The following is a 22,391-nucleotide window of genomic DNA, read 5'->3' as shown; positions in this document are numbered from 1 at the left end:
ATTTTTTATATAAACATTTATTCACTGCTCACTATTGTTTCTCTGTCTCTTTATCACACCTATTTTTCTCTTTATTTCTGCCCTATTCAATTAACAAAAACAACAAATGCATTTTCTATTGTACCTTAACAATTTTAGGTTTATTTATGTCACAACAGGAAAATTACTTTGCCTGGCCTTTCAGTTGCTTCTACGTGTTTTGATAAATAAAAAGCTCTGGGCATTTCACTTTTAAAATGTTTTGGAAGCTCATAAGCTGTCGGTTAAGTGGGCCAACACACAAAATCATCGTCCTAAAGCTATCAGAACTTTTCATGTTTTATGGTTTGCCTGGTGTTTATTAGGACCAATAGAGTCTATATAGAAATGCATTGGACACAGTACAAAGGAAAAGGTCACTGGGCCATTAGGGTTTTGCAAGATTAGAAAATGTCTTTTGTCTAAGACGTATCCTGAGTTACAAGTCCCTCTAAAAACTAGTGGAAAAAACATGTCAGACTTGCAACTTGTGCTGAAAAACTCTGGACTAAACTATGCCTCGGACTTTGTCTCATGTGTTTAGGTTGTTTTAGGTGTGCTCAGTGGTTTTAATTAATCACATTTCCGCTAGCCTCTCTACCTACAACGGCTAATTTTTTCAAAAGAAAATATTTATGCTCTGTTGTGTTTCAAACATTGACATCAACTTTTACTGCAATTATTCTCACTGTTTGTCAATTTAGAATTTACATAGAAAATCTAGTTTACACTCATCAAGTAATATTCTATAAACAGATTTGATAAATGGTTTCCCATTTATTAATTTATATACAAATTAAAATTTTTATTGTCATAACAAAAAGCTCCTTAAACATTGAAGCACCTGCTGTCTTGTTCATTTAGAAATTCAATGTTAACAATTGTACAAGTAGTTATTCTGTTTTATTTTATACATAAATGCATATTTATATTTCTAAAAAGGTAAACAAAAATACTCCATTTACTTTATTTCTATTTTTCAACAGCAGTTCACAACAGTGATTCACATGTTAAATGTTTTCTTTCTAAAATAAAAGATAAGTGTTAAATATGTAATGTAAATCCCATTATTGTCCCATAATGGGGAAATTAATTCTCTGCATTTTAACCCATCCCCTTGGGGTGCAGTGGGCTGCCATTGTGCACCCAGAGTGGAGGCTGTGTAGATCAAACCCGGTACTTACAACTTTCTCTGTCACGATTTGGTGGTGTTGGTAGAGGACCCAAATGCAGAGACGAGTTGGTTGAGATGAATTTAAGTGTTTTAATGGGTTTTCAGGTTCTGAGGCAGGAGGTAAACAGGCTCAGAGGCAGGAGTCAAAAAATCTAACAAAAATATCTTCAGAACCAGAATCTAGGAGACATCAGGGAAAAACCAAAACTAAGAACCAGGAAGAGACAAGGAAGGACGACAGAGAACTGACCAGAGGTTTGATGAGATGTAAGACGAGGATCCAGCAAACAAGAACTGAAGAGGGAGGGTTTTTAAAGGGGACAGAGACAAAGAGAGAGCTGACGAGGAAATTGGCAACAGGTGCTGGCAGGACAGAGAAAACAGCAAGGGAGGACAGAGCAGAAAACAGAGCTAGGGATAGAGGACACAAGAGGGCAGCAGAGGACAACAAATGGAAAACCTGGAGGACAGGAACTAACAAGAAAACAACAAAATAATAATTAGACATTAAAACAAGGAGCAAAGTAAGACTGAATACTCTAAATAAACATAACAAAACCAAGACTGTGACATTCTCAGAGCACAAGATATGTGTTTTAAAAAATATGTGTTGGGGGCACAAACAGCACGGTTTGAAATACATTTTATTCAGTCATTACTTTGAATAGAGTTTTGCCCGACAGCAGCGACCTGCCCTTCAAAGACTTTCATTGAAGAAAACTTGTGGACACCTTTGACTAACCAAACCAGTCAGATAAGCCCACTGTTTTTTAACTAACAACTAAGAAAAAAATGAAAGCAGCTTAACCCAGGTGTCTGTCAAAGCCCTATGGCACCTTGATTAAATAAAGCATGTATTAAAATACAATTTATAATCCTAATTAAACCTGAAATAATTTTTAAAATTAGTAAATTTTATACTGGTGAGATGTGAAACTCATTGTAACAATATTTACTCTGAAAACTGAGGCCCAGAGTTTTACTTGTCTCATCTCTACTTCAGAGACTCTCAGCTCTTTTAAAGTTGTTGGTTAGCTGTCTAACTGACTCAGGGCTACGCAGCCGTGCTTCAGCTGTGATGAAATGAAGTACAGATCTAAATAATGAGTGGGAGGGAAAGGAGTTCAGTTTTGGTCAAACTAACACACTAATGTAGAAATGGATGCAAGAACGCAGTTTATTTTACCTTTTAGCTGCATGTTTAGCTACTCTACTTAGGTGAAGCATTTGAAACCATGATGAGAATTACAGGGTATAGAAGCTATAGCATAAAACAGCTAAAACACTAACAAGCTAGGGGTATAAAGCAATAAATGTATCTATTAACCCTAAGCATACTAATAAAAAAGGAGAGATAGAATAATTGCTTTACCATTCTAGCCCCACCTTAATCCTTTCTTCCATTTAAGTTACACTTTAATAAATATTACTGTTAAGTGGGAGTCTATTATAACTAGAGAAAAGCTGTTTAAAGAGCTGTCTTACTTATTTAACAAGAATTTTAAACTCTCAATCCAATGCCTGCTTCAGTGTTTCCAAAAGAAAAACCTGTAGTGATGAGCTATTAAAATAATTAAGATTTATGTTGAACACATTAACTGTCTCTGTGGTAGAGGTCTGCTTTTACATTCTTAAAATAGTCCATAATCCCCTGATTGTAGAGGTATAACTGACAGTTTACAGTAGCCAATATCCTCTACCTCTGGACATCACACATCATTAGGGCATTCTGTTGTTTCACTAAATGGCAAATTGTGCTCTAAGGCTTAAACTAACAAGGGCCCCAGTCCAATAATGAGAATTCCTGCCAGGTTGTGGAAAACCTTAACCCTGCTTACTGCACAAGATCCAGTAATGTCCAATGAACTGGAGACATATTATGCACCAGCTTGTTGGAGGAAATAAAAAAGCAATCCCTTTGTTCAGCTGGCCGTTACTATCCAATCAGTGGATTCATCAAATGAGACAAAGTTTTCAAAGAAATAGAATTTTCCCCATTTTTTTTCCTTATGCTATCATACTTTAAAACCGTGTGGTGTATGAGGCAAAAGATTTTTGTCTGCATGCTAATTGAGGCATTAAGAACAAGAGCAAAGCAAGGGCAGTGAAGCTTTTTACTTAGCAGGCAAGCTTAGCTGATTTCTTTAAACTCAGAGAGCAGGGGTCTACATTTTTTGACATGACCATATGGTAATTCTGGTCCAAAGGTGAGAGTGCAGCCTGAAACTGCTCCACCATTAAAAAAAGCTCTGCTGTTGAACTGCATCAGGGCAGACCGATGCAACAAGACTTCAATTACTGCTACCCAGAGCCAGAAATAGAGGTTAAAGGTCCATCGCTCTATAGTGACATAAAAGCAGTGAAGGAAAAGTGAATCCGTCATATCTTGATGTTACAGTGGGAGATGATTTGATGTCCTGCAGTGTGAGAGTTGGCTAAAGTATTAGAGCAACAACAGTAATAATTTAAAATCTCTTTGGACCCATATAGAGAGAGATGTTCTGTTCTTGCCAGGAGGCACTTATGTGCTTTTAAAAAAAAGTTTTCTTTCAGGTAAGCGAGAACACAAGAGCTGTATTGTGGCCTGAGAGTTTTTTTGTTCTTTTTTTGCATTTAAATGAGAAAATACCCAAATGATTGACAGGTTCCCCCAATCTCCTCCTTTTTTGTCAAAACAAGTGATTTCTGGCTTGCAGGTGGTTGATGAAAGCCTCTTTGATTTAGAATCCCAAAGTAATCAAACACTTTTAAAGTAATTAAAGCTTAGGAGAAATTAATGTAATCAAAACATCAACTAACAGCGGAGCCAGAAAAAGGAATGGGAAATGTAGGGGAACATTTAAAAGACTGAAAAGCTGCTTGGGATAAAGGAAATCCTGCTCAGCACCAGGTTATTTGGTGCTTTGTAAAATTGTTCTTAATGTTATAATAATTTCTGAATATTATCAGCGCTTAAACACATTTTGTGTATTAAATTATCCTATATTGGTGCATCATTTAGAAGTGGAGGTAAAATTATGGTTTTAAAATATTTCATATAAATTTCAAGGGTGTTGCATGCATTGTATTCCATCTGCTTTAGTTCAATAATCCCTGATACCAATTTCCCTATGGGGACAAATAAAGCCAGGCAGCATGATTTACCAAGAGCATCTTAGCTGCTTCTCTATGTATTGCAGTCTTTGCTCTGCCTGCTTGTTAGGTATGTGACCTTGATATGATTGCAGTTGTTCTTTTCATTTTCTATTGATAAACTGACAGAGATGTTGAAAGATTAGAGTATTATTTTAAAAACTACCCTACTAACTAAAATGTTATCCCTAAGCTGATGCTGATATCTTCTTGTTACAGACTTACTTTAGGGGCTTCAGAGTGAAGGGAGCCTATTTTTGGAAATTATTCAAATCATCCGGATTAATAAACATCAAAGCATGTATTATTTTGTTTTATTCAGCAGTGTTGCTCTATTTTAGTTGTTCTATCAGCTAAAACTCCTTTGACAATACACTGAGGTCTGTCGTTTTAATTTGAAAAAATAGGAAGATATGGGGGAAAAAAACTGTGTATGAATATGTTTGAAAGGTACTTTACCTGAAACAAATAAACAAATAGTTTCCAACTCTCTTTTTGTATCAAAAGTTTTTCATATTACCTTTTGTTTTATGGCCTATTTACTTGGTTTGAGCTCATTCTGCCAAAGATTCAAAGAGCTTTTACACAAGTTGCCGGTGGCTACCTCACTGAAACACAAACAGAAGCTCATCTTGTATTACCAGAGTGAAGCAGCGCTCTTTTCCTCTTTGCAAACCACCCTACGTATTCTCTGGTGTGATTTAGAATTAGTCATTGCACTTTTCATCATCTTTTTTAAATCCTGCTGAGGTGAGGGATTATGGATGCTTATCAAGGTATGTAGATCGGGGGGGATTAGTAGCCTAATCCCATTTAAGCCCATATAGAATTTAGGCAGCCTTCTTTAATTCTGCTTAGGTATGTTCTTCCCACTGCTGCAAAAATTTACAGTGGCACAATATAATCATCTGCCTGCGGTCCCCTTTTAGTTGCTTTCTGAATCAAATCAAAACAATTACATACTAAGGTATTTCATGTCCTCAAAAATAACGTGATTAAACAGAAATTTATTATGTAAATGATTTCTATTAATAAAGGTTAAAGAAAAATGGTCTATGCTTGTCCAAATTCTACCTGTTTATTTTGATTAGTCACATCCTGGCTTGATCACTGCATAAGCTATTAATTATAGAATTAAATTAAGTAGAACCTGTCTGACAGCATGATAAAAATTTCCAAAAAAATAACTGCCAAAGAAAAAGTGATGACCTATAAATTCTTTGACATCCATTAGTTTGGAAAAGGTTATAACAACATTTTTATGGCTTCTGGTGGACAATATGGGTCATTACCCAAAAGAGGAGAAAATATGTAATAGTGGTAGACCTTTACAGGGTTGGCAGCCCTATGAAAGTCATTCTAAGAGGACTGAAATATTTTCTTTAAATTGGAACCTTTTTGAAAGTGATGTTTACTATCATATCTGGTTTGAAAACAAATAAAACTTCTTGGGAAAAAAAACACAACAAGAGAAACAGTCAAGCATGGCGATGGGAATGTGATGCACTGGTTTTGTTTTGTTGCTTTAAAACTTAAAGACTTTCCATAATTGATGGAATTGTGAATTCTTCTGAATCCTAAAGGAGAAATGTCAAGCCATCAGTTTGGAACTTAAACCTGGGAAGTCAAGTTTTTGCTTAATGAATGAAACCATCCTCTGAAAGCAATATTCATGTAGTTGTGTTATTTTTGTCTGATATTAGAATGTGTTTGATAATCTGTAACATTAATGTAAATATGAATATACAGTAGAGTAAAAAACTTTTGAAAACATTAAGCGAGGAGATGTTCGACTCCTTTTTTCATCCAGACACATTTTTGAATTCACTGCCCAGAACAATTGCTAATTTCCTTTGGGAAAAGGAAACAATCAGATAATTATCTTCTATTATTTCCTAGCGCAATTGCTCTGCACAAAACAATATTTTTTCTAATAGGTTTATCTCCACCTGAGTACAAAATTACAGAATAATACTTTTAGCTGTTATTTCACTTTGCAGACAAGCATAAAGACACAAGCCCAGCAACAGCCACAGCATGAAAGAATCATTTTCTTTTTGTTGAACTCTTGCTCATCTTGCAGAGGGCTATGATCTACTCTCACTCTTGTATGTGTGACACGTTTCTGGGTTGTTAAATATCAAGACCATTCCTCATCCTACTGACCCAGTGTGAGATGCATCATCAATGGCTTCCTTTTCCCTCTTTGGACTTTAAACTCACCAGCTTCCATCTATCTCACTCCCATGCCAACAGGGAATGGAGAATAGAGACTTTGTAAATAACAGTAATTCAGTCCTTGAGGTCTAGTTTCATGCACCTTTGGATATGTTTTTGCTTCAACACAGTCCTGTCTCCTCATAAAAAGAGATTGTCAGGCTTCTTCAGACAACAAACTTGAAAATGTTTGCCAAGCAACTAAAATTATTGAAACATGTGGCTTGATCTGTCTTGATTTCAATCATCAAACAGATATTCTGTCAGTAGGGCTACAGTTACCTTTCTGCTTCAAAATTAAGTGAAAAAGTATGCAGCTGTTCTTCTTGTCACTTGTTTTCTTGATAAAGGACAATGCTTTTCCACAAAGTCTGTTTCATGTCTGTCTTCTACTGTTTGTCTTCAACTTGACGTTGTAGATTTCTGTTGAAAAAGGTAATAGCAGACATAAGGCTGCTCTCAGTGTAAACCGCTGAGGTCTTTAGTCAAAACCAATAAACATTGTGCATGTTAGGGTTCACACTGGGTTGACCAGGACCGTCTGGCATAGAATCTGTTAGGTGCAAACAGAAGCTTGAAAAATGACTTTATTAATTATGCAGCATTGTAAATGGTGTTAAATATTGCTCAGCATATGGAATTCTGCTCCTCTCCCTTACATAATTGCCTTGCTTGGATGTGAAAACATAAAACCCCCCTGTCTAAAGGTTCTCATTTGTTTAAATGGTAAACTCTGCAACAAACTAAAATTTTGTGTCAGTACTTTGCTTTGGTCATCATTATTATATATGATGCTATTGATGGTTTACTGTTTTGCCATTTCAGGATATGAGGTCATTTATAAATGATACTATCCATCCATCCACTCATCCATCCCTTTTCTGTCACACTTATCCCAAGCGGGGTTGCGAGGGGTGCTGGTGCCTATCTCCAGCAGTCTACAGGCGAAAGGCGGGGTACACCCTAGACAGGTCGCCAGTACATCGCAGGGCAAAACAGAGACAAACGACAATTCACGCACACACTCACACCTAAGGCAAATTTAGAGAAACCAATTAATCTAACAGTCAAGTTCTTGGACCGTGGGAGGAAGCCGGAGTATCTGGACAGAACCCACGCATGCTCAGGGGGAACATGAAAACTCCATGCAGAAAGACCCCGGGCCGGGAATCAAACCCGGAACCTTCTTGCTGCAAGGCGGCAGTGCTACCCACTGTTAGGTGCCACTGAGAAACCCAAACTGAGACCAGTATTTCACAAATGTCTTTCACAACAGGAGATTGAGAATCCAAACAAAATGTTCTTACATAGATTCAAAAGTGTTGCCTTTTTCTGATCTGTACAAATTAGCTTTCAAGTTTTCTCTTTTTGTGAATTCTATTTTTCCCAACTCTATGATATAGGTGTAGTCTCCTGTTTCATAACTGGATAGAAATAAGCCTTCAAATGCTAAGATGTAATTCAACCAGTCTTCATATACACTTAGCATTCACTCTGTACCCCTCATTCATGCACAGAAAGTAAGACCACCTCCTTGCATTTCAAACTGTTTCATCAGCATCATTTCCTCACTGCAGATTTGTCAGTGAATGAGGGCAGAAAGAACGAGGTCTATTTATACAAGAGCTCACCGAATGTCAAATTTCAGGACAAAACCTGTGAAAGGGAGTCATGTGCATCACATACGTTAGCAAATAAGAGCTCTCTATGCACTCAGTGTGTGGTTGCTCGTCACATTTTAACAAGAAAGCAGAAGAGAAAATGCTGTGTTCAATAATGCATGACTAATTTAAAAGACCATTGGCCTTTTGGTACCTGCTCACTTATCAGCAGCTGAGATGGCCCATCTCAAGCTGGTTCTGGAACGAGGACTTGATTTCAATTTCCAATTTAATGGGAGTGCCCCCTATTCCTGACATCTCCAGGAGATTAGTAGTCTTCGGCCGTTTTCTGCATCTTCCAGGTTTATCATTGAGCATTTATTGGGTCTTTGAGGTGCCATCAAACTGCACAGCGAATGGTGGAGGAAGTGAAGCATCAATAATTTAACAACTGTTAATTCACCTTAAGAGGATACTCCCTAAGGCTTTAAAGATAGAGCATGACACTTATATTCCCTCCAAATATAGCTGCTTTATTTTACATATTTCCTATTTAAAGGTTATGCACTTACAGCTGAATCGTTTGAAAACAGATTCTATTTTTAAGTATTGATCAAACGTGACACCAAAGGGGCTATATACTTACTCGAAGGGTGCATTTTACTGGATGTGTTACAGGACTGGATATATTTAAGAGAGCTCATTGGAAACAGCTTAAATTTGACAATAATGGCAACATTAGTGGCACAGGGAAATATGAAGAAGGAAAGTGCTCTAAATGTCCTAATAGTCCCACTGAATAACCTATTCTAAAGAGCATAATTGTGCTTGTGATCGACTTAGTTAATAATGCAAATCTCTGTTGATGTAATGAAAAACTGCTCCTGGTTCAGACGGCTACAATCCAGCATTAAGTGACAGGCCCATCAGCTGTCACAGCTTGATGAGGATCAGCAGCAGGTTTGACCTTTTAACGATTGGACTCCAGCTAAGGCCACAGCAGGACTTGCATGTAATTTCCCTCTGTATTCTAAAAGAGATGACAGGATGTCAGAATCTGGAGAGCAACTGTATGTTTCATAAATTCCAGTTTGTTCTGCTTTCAATTCAATCCACTTCCCATATTCTTTACAGCTACAGTGAGGTATTTACTATCATATCTGGTTTTTTTAAAACAAATAAAACTTCTTGGGGAAAAAAACACAACAAGAGAAACAGTCAAGCATGGCGATGGGAATGTGATGCACTGGTTTTGTTTTGTTGCTTTAAAACTTAAAGACTTTCCATAATTGATGGAATTGTGAATTCTTCTGAATCCTAAAGGAGAAATGTCAAGCCATCAGTTTGGAACTTAAACCTGGGAAGTCAAGTTTTTGCTTAATGAATGAAACCATCCTCTGAAAACAATATTCATGTAGTTGTGTTATTTTTGTCTGATATTAGAATGTGTTTGATAATCTGTAACATTAATGTAAATATGAATATACAGTAGAGTAAAAAACCTTTGAAAACATTAAGCGAGGAGATGTTCGACTCCTTTTTTCATCCAGACACATTTTTGAATTCACTGCCCAGAACAATTGCTAATTTCCTTTGGGAAAAGGAAACAATCAGATAATTATCTTCTATTATTTCCTAGCGCAATTGCTCTGCACAAAACAATATTTTTTCTAATAGGTTTATCTCCACCTGAGTACAAAATTACAGAATAATACTTTTAGCTGTTATTTCACTTTGCAGACGAGCATAAAGACACAAGCCCAGCAACAGCCACAGCATGAAAGAATCATTTTCTTTTTGTTGAACTCTTGCTCATCTTGCAGAGGGCTATGATCTACTCTCACTCTTGTATGCGTGACACGTTTCTGGGTTGTTAAATATCAAGACCATTCCTCATCCTAATGACCCAGTGTGAGATGCATCATCAATGGCTTCCTTTTCCCTCTTTGGACTTTAAACTCACCAGCTTCCATCTATCTCACTCCCATGCCAACAGGAATGGAGAATAGAGACTTTGTAAATAACAGTAATTCCAGTCCTTGAGATCTAGTTTCATGCACCTTTGGATATGTTTTTGCTTCAACACAGTCTTGTCTCCTCATAAAAAGAGATTTTCAGGCTTCTTCAGACAACAAACTTGAAAATGTTTGCCAAGCAACTAAAATTATTGAAACATGTGGCTTGATCTGTCTTGATTTCAATCATCAAACAGATATTCTGTCAGTAGGGCTACAGTTACCTTTCTGCTTCAAAATTAAGTGAAAAAGTATGCAGCTGTTCTCCTTGTCACTTGTTTTCTTGATAAAGGACAATGCTTTTCCACAAAGTCCTGTTTCATGTCTGTCTTCTACTGTTTGTCTTCAACTTGACGTTGTAGATTTCTGTTGAAAAAGGTAATAGCAGACATAAGGCTGCTCTCAGTGTAAACCGCTGGGGTCTTTAGTCAAAACCAATAAACATTGTGCATGTTAGGGTTCACACTGGGTTGACCAGGACCGTCTGGCATAGAATCTGTTAGGTGCAAACAGAAGCTTGAAAAATGACTTTATTAATTATGCAGCATTGTAAATGGTGTTAACTCCTCAGCATATGGAATTCTGCTCCCCTCCCCCACATAATTGCCTTGTTTGGATGGGAAAACATAAAACCCCCCTGTCTAAAGTTGTTATCATTTTTTTAAATGGTAAACTCTGCAACAAACAAAAATTTTGTGTCAGTACTTTGCTTGGGTCATCATTATTATATATGATGCTATTGATGGTTGAAATATGACATGTACTGTAGTCGTAAAAAAACAACCCACAACCCCCCAAAAGGAAACTAGAAGTCAAGAGAGATGGAGTGTATTTAATTGATATAGTCACTGTATTTATAACCAAACAGCAAATTAATTTGATGGATGAAAACGCATTTTGGGGGGAATGTTAAATTTTATGATTTTTATCTTGGAAATAGACACATTCAACCACTAATAAGAGTAGCTGAGTATTTCTTTCTCTCAGAACCTTTATTGTTTTCTTTAAAATTACCCCTATTTTATCCAAAAAAAGAAACAGAAGCAGAATAGTAAAACTTGTTTATTAATATAAGTTAATGTGAAATTATACTTTGGAGAATTGGTTGGAAACTTTGGGCAACTCAAGGCACAGCAAAGACAATTAAAAGCCTCCTACAGGCAGGCTGTAAAAATGTATGTGTAAGCAGTGGCGAGCTGATGCTGCTTTTAATGAAAGTTTAAATGATCCATTTTTTTCCCACAGGGGCATACCTGGGAAGACATGTGGAACCATTATCCTATCAGCTGAAGAGCTGGGAAACTGCAGAGTAAGTCCAAAAAGTTTTGACCAGTTTACTTTCTAATTTCTTGGAGACAAAATGTTATATCAGGGTTTAATTAAATTTGTTTATTTTTTTTATCTTTCCACCTAAACAAATTCACTCCATGATTTAATATGACACATAAAATAGTGCAAATGCATGTTTAGCAAAGCCCACATGCTTGCCTTTGTGGCTTGGGATGTTTTATATTCCTGCCATCAGAGAGATGCATTGTACCATAAATGTCCTCATTAAATGAGCAGGTTATACACCATGCTGTCAAGCAAATGCGTTTGTCATTTGGAAATTGTGTACCTACTGTAGTGAGCATCCGACAAGCATGAATTGTTGTTTAATGAGAGGGTCTTTATTCCAAACACTAAATCGGGCATTTACTCTGTGTGTATCTACTGTGCGGTGTAGTAATCCATGAGTCTGCATTAATAGCCTGTGTCCAGTAATGCTCATTGGCTTTTTCTCCACACTGCAAAATAAGGATAGTAAATAACAGCATTATAGTGCTGCCAGTAGAGCATTAGACAGTAGCAAGATATTCTTGGCAGCACTTTTGGACCTCCCTCTGAGGTTGTACAGTAACCCGCTAAGTGCCTTGTTTTATTGCATCACATAGCATGTAATGTTCTGAGGGTTCAAAGCTGTGTTAATTCCCTGGGTGCTTGCATCTAGTTTGACAGCAGCTTTACCTGACCTGGATATCTTTTTCAATATTTTTTTAAATAGTCTGCGGTTAGGGCAGAGACAGATGGGATTAATGCTGATAATGAACCAGGCATGATAGCCATTACTGATTTCTGCACTATTGGACTTATGTGTCGGCACTCATACTCTTTGAAGGACTGCTGTGAGTCATCAGGTGCATTGCATCTGTGACAATAGTGGTTAGCAACATCAGTGCAAAGCACCACTTCAGGAAATGATTAAGTCATATAAATGCAAATGATTATCACCAGTACAAATGACTGTTTCTTGTCAATTAGGAAAATGTGTCACTCCAGACCTGGGATTACCTTTGGAGCTTGAAAAAATATATTTAGAACACAAGACAAAAGCAGATGTGACAACGCTACTATCAGTAATGTCCCAGATGCGTGAATCATTGTTTAGAATACCTTCCATCCACCGAGACAGTGTTTATTGAGTAATCTGATTTTGACCAGTAAGCATAGACAGCTGAGGTGTTGTTTTAGCTGTCACTAAGACGAGCAGAGTGGGAATCAACAGGGGAAGTTCTGCAGGATTGCCTCAAGTATTTTGTGATGTATTTGCCAGGTATGGTTAGACAGGGGAATATGGATCAAAAACTTCCTTCTGGCTGCCCTTATCTGTGGCACATATAAATAATGAGCAGCTGTTGTTAGTTTTTCATGTCTTCCTTGTGATTTCACTGCAGCTCCACCTGGTTATTAACAAAATCTCTTTGCATATCCCACCTCTAAATTCAAGTAGACCCTAAAATCAATTAGGCAGTAAAGAAAGGATATAAAGAATATAAAGAAGCACAATAAAGATTTAACATATTATGAAATATTGTTACTGTCATGTTGGTTTGTAGGTTTTTGGCCCACATGCAGAATCACAGGGAGAACCAGTGAATTTTAACATTTTATTTACAAAGAGTAAGAAGTATTTGAAAGCAGAGAACTGCAGGAAGTTATTTTAACTTTCTGGTTGGATCGTAAATTTGTACCAATCCCTCTTTGCAAAATCAGCTCAATATCTTTCTGATAGTTTTGAAATTTTAAGAATCACTTTTCATGTAATTCAGCCCTGGGTTTGTATATAAAAAAATCTTGTGTAACTTAAAATACACTCATGAGGTAGTTCCAGTTTTTGACTAGACAGGACAGGTTTGACCATAGAAAGGTGTACAACAGGATGAATCTTTAAATGATCAAGCACCTTGAGACAATTTGCAGAGACTGAGCACTGCCTGGATTTCAAATGGACCAATGAATCTGGGAGAGAGTTTGTGATTAAAAGCCTTTAGGTTAATGTCACGAGTTGATATCCAAACTTTTTGAGATAGAAACAGGTGAGGTTGGTATCATAGAGAAAACTCAAATGGAGACAGACCAATAGCAGAGGAAGTGTGACAATTATGTGCTTATTCGACCACAGGAAACTGAGTATTTCATGATGTGTGTGTGAAGAACAGAGGCAGTGGAGGGATGCCTCAAGCTCCTTGTCAATGCATTCAGATTTACTGTTAGTTTGGGGGTGAAAACCTGAACTGAGAGCAGTCTTGACCCCCAAATAAGTACATTTTATGCAGTAAAACACTAACCAACCAATGGGCAGATTTGCATAATGAGGCAGAAATGCATACAAAAATGTAAAAACGACACACAGAACTAAATAGCATTGAAGAAATAAATAGGGTAAAAAAAAATACAAAGGAAGAATAAAACATACAAAAATATTATAACATGCACATAAATAAATAAGGTAATCATTACAAAGGTGAAGGAATAAAGAATTTAATTAAGAGATATATACATTTATGTCTCACTGTATAATTTAATTTCTACCAACATTTATTTGTTTGTTGTATTTTTGGGGGCAATTATTGTATAATTATTTATTTATTGACCATTTATTTATTTCTGTATTCATTTTTAAATATGGTAGAGATCCTCCATAGTGAGTCTTTCCAGTCGTGCGAGAATTTTCGTGCGACTTTCAGCCTGATCTTGCGTCGTGCAGTGTCGGGGTAACGAGGGGTGATCAGCCTCTCACAACTACCTCCCGATCAGGAATTGTGAGGTCGGGAGAAAATCAAACATGTTTGATTTTCAGTCTACCGTCGTGGGCAAATCGCTCAGTCAACATGTGCAAACAAGGACTCTTCTTCCTCTCAGACGAAAACACAGAATTTAGAACTGTGCAAGTGATTGCCAAGGCAGCACATTTCACTCTAGTGAGCTTCATATTCCTCTTCTACTGGTTTGGCTTCCAGATAGACGAGTCCGAGGAGCACCATCTCACTGCGGAGCTAAGTCCGAAGTGGTTTTTAGACATATAGTGTGAGCAGGTAGATTGCATCAGAGTCGTGCTGCACGGTGTTAGAACATACATCGAAAGCTGTGAACTCTCACTGTAACCAGAGGGTTCTTCATACAGTGTGAGCTGTAGCTGCTAGCAACGATTTAAAAAATCACACAGTGTATGCCCGGCGTAAGGGGGGGGAGTTTTGCTGAGATAAAGAGTCACAAAACCACAAAATGGCCGCTTCTATCACATGGTCAAAGAAGGTGGAGTTAATAGGGTTGTGGAGCACAATGGGTCATAAAACTTGTAAAATGGAGCACAATGATGCCTCAAAAAGTCCTCACAATAATATCAGTTCACCTTTAGCACGTTAAGTTCAGGACAAAAGAGAGAAAGAAAAGAAAAATGAAATAAATAATCCATTCACACTCATTCTCACACACACACTTCAGGACACCCGTGTTCTTTATAGAACTTTTTTTATATGAACCATAAGCTTTAAAATCAAGAGTCTCAAAAATCACATGCAAAACCTAAGTGTCTACACTTGCCCAAGCTAAAGCGCTGCGTATGGTTCTGCTCCGATCCAGTCCACTAACCAGTCCTTCTCCAAATCTTGGTCAGCTCTTGGGGAGATTTGAGTCAGTCTGATACCAACAACAAGGGTATTTGATGGGCTTTAATCGATTTGATAACTTACAGCGATTTCAGGAGTGTCCCTAATGAGGGCATTAGCTTTATTTGGTGCACTGCAGGGCTGGCTCCTCGCAGAGGGGTTGGTCCCGTGTGTCCATGGCAGCAGCAGGATAGTTTGGTCGACACAGGGTGAAAACTCCAGTTTTCTCTACCGCTTCACAGCCAGCAGGAATCGCGATGGGTACACTGCATTCAGAAGGTCTGAATGTCAGGAGAAGAAAGACCAATTCACATGTGAACTGACTTCAAAGGAGTGTTTGTATCACAACAACTCTATATCGGCCACATCATAGTTTCGTTTTGCTTGAGACAAAGGAAATGAATGCACATGGATGAAGTTCACTATCATTTGTGATAGGACTTAGCCCCACCCCTAGAACAGAGGCATCAACTTCAAGGACATACTGTTTCTCTGGATCTGGCTGAATCAGAATAGAAGAAGTGGCACACGATTTCTTGACCTCTCAAAAACACTTTTCAGCTCCCGGTAACCAAATGAAAAGCAGTTTGGAAGTGGTAAGGCTAGTGAGTGGTTGAGCAGTTTGACTGTAGTTTTCAGTGAATATGTCGTAGAAGTTGAAAAATCCTATGAAAAACGTATCTATTTGCGAGTTGAGGGAGTAGGCCAACTGAAAATGAACCTTCTCTGATCAGTTAATCAAACCTATACCTGCTCTTGAGAATGTTTCCTAAAAAGGTAATTGATGTGGCATGAAACTCACATTTTTCTGCTTTGACAAAGAGTTGGTTCTCTCGAGGCATTGGAGAACTTGATGCATGTGGATCTTATGTTCGGATAACATCCTGGAAAAAAATCAGAAAATCATCAATGTATACGAATAAAAACTGGTTTAAAAAATCTAAGGACCTTATATGAATGCTAGTCATCTTGATTGAAAAGATTGATCTCAGGTGTGCAGCAACAGGGGTTGGCCAAGTCACCAGCAAAGATCTTCTCTGCAACAGGAATCTTCCCCAGACCAGAAAAACACAACAAAACCCCAGACACCCTAACAGTTACTGTCAGGATTTGAAGGATGTTTTGAGGTTAGTTCTTGTAGTTTTAATAGAGTGTTCACAGGTAAAAGAGGCAGGAATCCAAAAATAACTTAAAAATGCAAGACAAACCAGAACCATGGAGACATCAGGGAAGACATACACTAGGAGCCAGGGAAAGATGGGGAAAGACGAGGAACCAGGACTGAGGAACTGCACAGGGAGAGTATTTATGGCTGACTGAACAAAGACTGGAGTAACGAGCTAATTGGGAGCAGGTGTTAACAGAGGCGTCTAGAAAGGAGCTAGGGAAAACGGGACCAACACAAGAGGGCAACAGAGGACAACAAAGAAAAAACTAAGAACTCAAATACATCCAGAAAAAAAATCACAAAATAGGAATTAAACCAATAAAACTAGAAAACAAAGAAAAACATTAATCAACATGAAACTGAAAACTCAACAAAAACTTAAAACAACCATGACCGTGACAATTACCTATTTTACAGTTGGATTTTGCCTTAAATTAAGGAGACTTATTAGGCGGATAGTAATAAATATAACCCATGAATTTATTACAATGTATAGCACTTCAGAAAATAGCTATCTAGAATGATGAAGGGATATAAATATTTGCAAAGCACTGCAGTATGCAAAGCTTTTCATTGAGTATATCACTATGAGTTTCCTATGAATGAAGAAAATCATCAGCAAGAAAATTGTGAAAGATAAAAAACATGAATCAGCCTACTATATTCTACTGAAGCAAACTATAATTTATGAATGATTGTTATAATTATGTCAGGCATTATTCCCATGCAAATATTTCAAATTTGTATTGAATTGTCTTTAATGCGTCAAATTCAGCTCTGTATGTTCTTTTCTTTCTTTTCATTTACCAAACTCATATGCACGATTCAATAAATCCTTCTTCTCTTTCTTACATTCAATATGGACAAATGCAAACAGAATGAATGCATTGATGTGTGAAACAGAAAAGAGCTGCATTAATGTCCATATAATCCTTTGGCACACGATTCACCCGGTGATTCACTATACTCCTTTTTCATAAAGATGCCATTGAAGCTTATGTAACATGTATTCAGGTTTTTTGTATGATTTGCTTTGGGAAACTGACAGCATGCATCACTCTGCCACTTATCCAGTGCCGTTGTATCTGGATAAAGAAGAGAAAAGCATGCAGACTGCACTCAGTATTCCCTGCTGCTTCTGCTGAACCTCACTGGCTCAAATGAATGTTCTGCTTTTTCCTCACTTAATGAGGGAACACAGCTCAGAAGCACCAAAGTGGATATGTGTTATTTGTGCCTAATGAGGGCTTACAGCGTGCTGTTGCCATGATATTTTGATAGTAAACGTTGCATCAGAGTTGTAGCGGGGAAGGTTTAGGATGGCTCCAAGGGGCTTTGGTAACTGACCCAAACAAACTATTTTGCTATGTATTATTATTTTTTTTTAAATAGACCAAATGGGAATATGAAAAATAAGGCATTCTTGTAAGAAATCCACCAAGGGAAGTTTAAAATAGTTTAGGTTTAAAATTCCCACTGGATTTCTTTTAAGTTTGTTAATCTGCACTTGGTTGGAAGATTTTTTTTCTATCACCCCCCCCCCCCCCCCCCCCCCCCCCCCCCCCCCACACACACACATCTTTTTTGTCAGCTGCTTAAAAATGATGGAAATAATTGGAAATGATCCAAGGAAATGAAAGTAGATGTGCAACAGTCAATTTAGCTGACAGCACTGACTTTTTTAATAAGCTCTGCTCTATTATGACATCATCTTTGCTGATTTGAAAAAGCCAATACTATTACTGCAAAATAATAACAAGATTACAAAGTAGGCTGATTTTCAGCATTTTTAGCAGACTTTATACACCTAAATGTTTTTCTTTTTCTTTTTTTTATTTCTTTTTTTGCTGCATGGAAATTCACTTCTGTCTCTCCAGGCGCCTCTACAGAACAGGTCTGCGTTGTGTCTGTACCAACTGCATAGGGATGTGATAGGGGTTAGTTTGAGGTCGACCGCAGATGGGCCGTGCCACACTGATGTGGGTCAAAGCAATCAATAGAGGCCGTGCTCAGCACATTGCTGATTCAGATCAAACAGAAGCAATTCAAAAAGCTAAAAGCCTGGAGACTTGAAGGGTAAAAATAGGTTCTACATCCCCTTATTCAAGAAACACTTGTTTTTGTTTAATTTGTCCTTGTCTGCCTTAAAGAATACAGGTACATCTGAAGAAAATTACATTATCAGCAAAAAGTTAATTGATTTTAAGATAAGTTTTTAAAACAGTGAAACTATAGTGCTTTGAAAACAATATTTGCCCTCTTAAAGATTTCAGGTTTTTCTTATTTGTCACACTTAAATAATTCAAATTATCAGATTGCTTTTAATATTAGACAAAATGACTTTCCCTTATTATGTTTTTATGTTTTAATTCATTAGGGACCAAAGCAAATCTAAACCAAAGTAACTGCTTTCTCTCTTTCTCTATAAAATAGTTAGCATGCATGTGCAGCTCATGAACTTTTTGACAAAGCTGACAGATATTGGTGATCTCTAGTAAAGATTTTTGATGCAAACATTTGAATGTCCAGCATGTCCAATGTCTATCACTATCTACTGTAAAGCAAGCACATATTTAGAATACTGGGACACTAAGCACATTAGAAGGCAACAATACTGTCCTTGATACAGCAATGAACACTGAATTGGTGCCTAAATGAGTATAATTACAATAATACCAGCCTTTCTAGTCAATTGTAAGCTGTAGTCTCATATGCAGCCTCGAGCCTATTACAACATGTATAATGTTTTTGAATCAATTTTTATGCTTATGCATTGTGTCGCATTGTGTTACTCTTATTATACAGAATACAAAAGGTATTTTGATGAAAGAGTAGCATGATAAAAAAAACGGTAATGAATGCATTTGTAGATTTTAACAAATTAGAGCCCAGTGGCTGGATCTGCTTTACTCCTATTAGGATTCAGTCAGCACTTGGCCTGTCATTTGGTGCTTCAGTGCTTTTATGTCTTGGCAAACAGCATGTATAAACAAACAACAGGAGGGAAACAGTGGAAAATGGATTTACAATGTCCTTTACTTTAACTGTAGTTTTTGCTTTGTAGGATTATGCTACCATGCAGTTCTGTGCCAACAAATTGGATAAAAAGGACTTCTTTGGAAAGTCAGATCCCTTCATGGTCTTCTATAGAAGTAACGAGGATGGCACGTGAGTATGCATCTGGATTCCTGCTTCTCTGTGGTAGGAGGATTAAAACCACGTTGAAATGCATAAAGATTCAAAATAAAATGAATCGAGTAAAAATAATTATTGTTTCCCTTTGAACGCTGATTGGTTGGTTTACAATGAGCTTTACAATAAGCTGCTGAGCAAAGACGCATCATAGCAACAAGCACTCACTCACTAAAACATCAAATTGATTGATATCCTTTTTCACAGACATGTCCTACTTTTCATACCTAAATTAATGTCCGGGGGTAATTTAAAAAAAAATCCAAGATTTTGGTCGACTACAGTGCAGCAGAATCGAGCCAGCAGCTTCGGGCTGGTCCGGGAACCCCGGCGATAGCGAGCGCAGGAAGGAGTGTTCGAACCTGACCTGGTGACGGTAGCCTGGCGGCCCCGTCCTCAGTTACTCTAATACCCTAACCTCAGGACAAAAGGGAAACCAAGAACATCAGGATGAACTTGTATATAACTTTGGTCACTCTGGATTTAAAGTGGCCTTTAAACAAAGACTGAAAGAATCTAATTGATTGCTCGATTGATTTATTGATTGATTGGATTATGAAGTTGTTGTTTATCTTCCTCTCCAGCTTCACTATCTGTCACAAGACCGAGGTGGTGAAGAACACCCTGAACCCTGTGTGGGAGCCATTTTCCATCCCTGTCAGAGCACTTTGCAATGGGGATTATAACAGGTAAGTTGACAGGTCTTGAAAAGTTAACTTTCAGTGAACACAGATACTTAAAGTAAACCTAAAAAGCAATGTTTTAAACAAACCCAACCATTACATTGTTGTGATCTGAATCATTAAGAGACCCTAGGAGAATGGCTAGTGAGTTAGGGCATCTGATTTTATCTTCAATCAGGCCTGTCAGTTATGAGCCTGTTGTAAACAAAAACACTTATGTTCTTATTATCAGTTTTGGTTATATGTGCAAAATATCTTGATCCACCTGAAATGAGGTCAGGGTGAAAAAATAGTAATTATCCAAATGTATTGTTTATATGGGCTCAAAATCAAATGATCTTATTAAGACTAGCCTGTCCTTTGACTAGGCTCTATTTAAGACAGAAGGACAGAAAATCAGTTAATTGGATGTTTGCAGAAGGATTGGACTCCATGAGCTTAAAATCATCAGTGAGCCAGTGATTTTCATAACAATTGAGCAAAATCTGATCACCACATTCCAACTGGTTTCCAAGGTTTTTTGCTTGATGTTACCTGCAACAAATCACACATACAGTCCACTCCACAGAAATCAGCACCTCTTGTTCTCAGCTGCATGATTTAAGATTAAGGTCAACTTTTCATTTAAGAAAATAGAAAAATGTTATTTTGTTTTCTATTTTAAGGTGTGAATGGGGTAATGATGGAATCAGCAGGTGAATACACATGGGCAGGAAATTCTCAGATTGATTTTTCTCTGGAATTATTGAATAAAGGGAGATTGCATTAAATTCAAGGAGAATCAATTTTCTTCCCTCTGTTTTCATTATGAAAGGCCACTCTTTATCCAACACTACGTCAACCATCTGCTTATTCAGTCACCCACAAGCGTTTCAGCATTTCACTTTTCTTATTGTTACTGTCACCTTCTGTCTTATCTGCTTCTTTCACAGCAAACTATCTTGCAAGGCTGTAGGAGTTTTGACAGGAAAATAAGAAATAAGAGGATAAACAAAGATAGTGAGGATGAGTGGCTGAACTTGTCCTATAGATGTTGACAGTGGGTTGGAATAAACAGATGAGCCTGACATTGTGTGTCAGTACGGGGGTTTGTCTGTGTACGTGTGTCAAAGCATGAAAGTGTGTAGATGCAGATATTCATGAGAGTGAAGAGGAAAATGTTAAACCTTGCCCTCTTCACCACACCAGGTGTCAATGAAGTTTCACTTTTTCAATTCCGTCTCTGCTCACCTGCCCAGGGAAACTAATTGGGTCAGACAGATGAAGAAGATGCATGAAAAATGTCTGGTTTTAGTTTTAGGCTTTATAGGCCAGAAAAAAAGAACACAGCAGCATACTCACTTTCATCAAAAAAACAATTGATGGCTTGATGTAGGTTGATAATAGCTTGATGTGCTGGTTTTTTTTTCCTGTGTTTTAGTCAGCACCATTGAAAAGTTCTGCTTAAAATATAATATGCTGTTAGTGAGCCAGTATGAAGATAAAATGAAAGGTTTCTCAGATAAGCATAAACTGGTTGTAAGTTCTGGAACTTACAACCAGGAAGGAGAACCTGAATCCAAGTTTCTTTGCAGCCTCTTACAGGATTTCCTTCAGGACTGTGTTGTACAGTAATTAACTCCTTCCATTTCTAAGCATTTTGTTGCGTCCCATGATAAAATTTTGGTGAACTTAAAACAAAACCAGTTTCCTTTAAGGAGGACGTCCTTCTTGCAATTTGACCACAAAGTCCAAATTCCTAGACTTTACAATAAAAAGCTGTCCTGCCAACAAATGTTCAAAACTGAGACAGGAATATTTGCATAATTATCAGTACTCTTAGCTCTCCTCTCCACTCTAAGGTCTTCAGATAGCATCTCTTTCTAGAAATTGACCTCTTTTATTTTATGTTACTTCTAAAAGTCAACTATTTGTCCTGAATTTCATTCACAGGTATTCGAGTAAAAGGGGTTGAATTAAATACAGTTACAAGCTACAGTTTAAATATTTTTTATTTGCAAAAACGGTTACATATTTTTTTGTGCTGGTCTATCATGAGGTGTACCAACAAAATCGATTTCAGTTTGAGGTTTTAATGTGATAAAACATGCTATGTAAAAGGCTTATAAGTACATTTGGAAGACATTATATATTAGTAACCAGCAAATATCTCTTAAACCTTAAAAGTAAAAAATGCAGATGGAGATAATCACAAGATTTCAATGATAAGGAGGAGAAGCAGGCTCTGCTCTCTGCAAACATCTTTCTGTGTTGTATTAATCTA

At 37.3% G+C, this 22,391-nt stretch overlaps 1 protein-coding gene across 4 annotated transcripts in view; it reads left to right on the top strand.

Moving 5' to 3' along the window:
* Nucleotides 1-22,391, top strand: part of cpne5a (copine Va) — a 105,733-nt gene that overhangs the window by 43,381 nt on the left and 39,961 nt on the right. For all 4 annotated transcript variants that reach the window (XM_038283088.1, XM_038283087.1, XM_038283090.1 and 1 more), the window contains 3 exons: nucleotides 11,403-11,466; nucleotides 19,318-19,421; nucleotides 20,030-20,134. In XM_038283088.1, coding sequence (XP_038139016.1) covers nucleotides 11,403-11,466; nucleotides 19,318-19,421; nucleotides 20,030-20,134 — 273 coding nt within the window. The remainder of the gene's footprint in view (nucleotides 1-11,402; nucleotides 11,467-19,317; nucleotides 19,422-20,029; nucleotides 20,135-22,391) is intronic.

Source organism: Cyprinodon tularosa, unplaced genomic scaffold, assembly GCF_016077235.1.
Source record: "Cyprinodon tularosa strain WSP-4 unplaced genomic scaffold, ASM1607723v1 ctg19, whole genome shotgun sequence".
NCBI classification, from domain to species: domain Eukaryota; kingdom Metazoa; phylum Chordata; class Actinopteri; order Cyprinodontiformes; family Cyprinodontidae; genus Cyprinodon; species Cyprinodon tularosa.
This window is presented reverse-complemented; position numbering and strand designations above follow the sequence as displayed.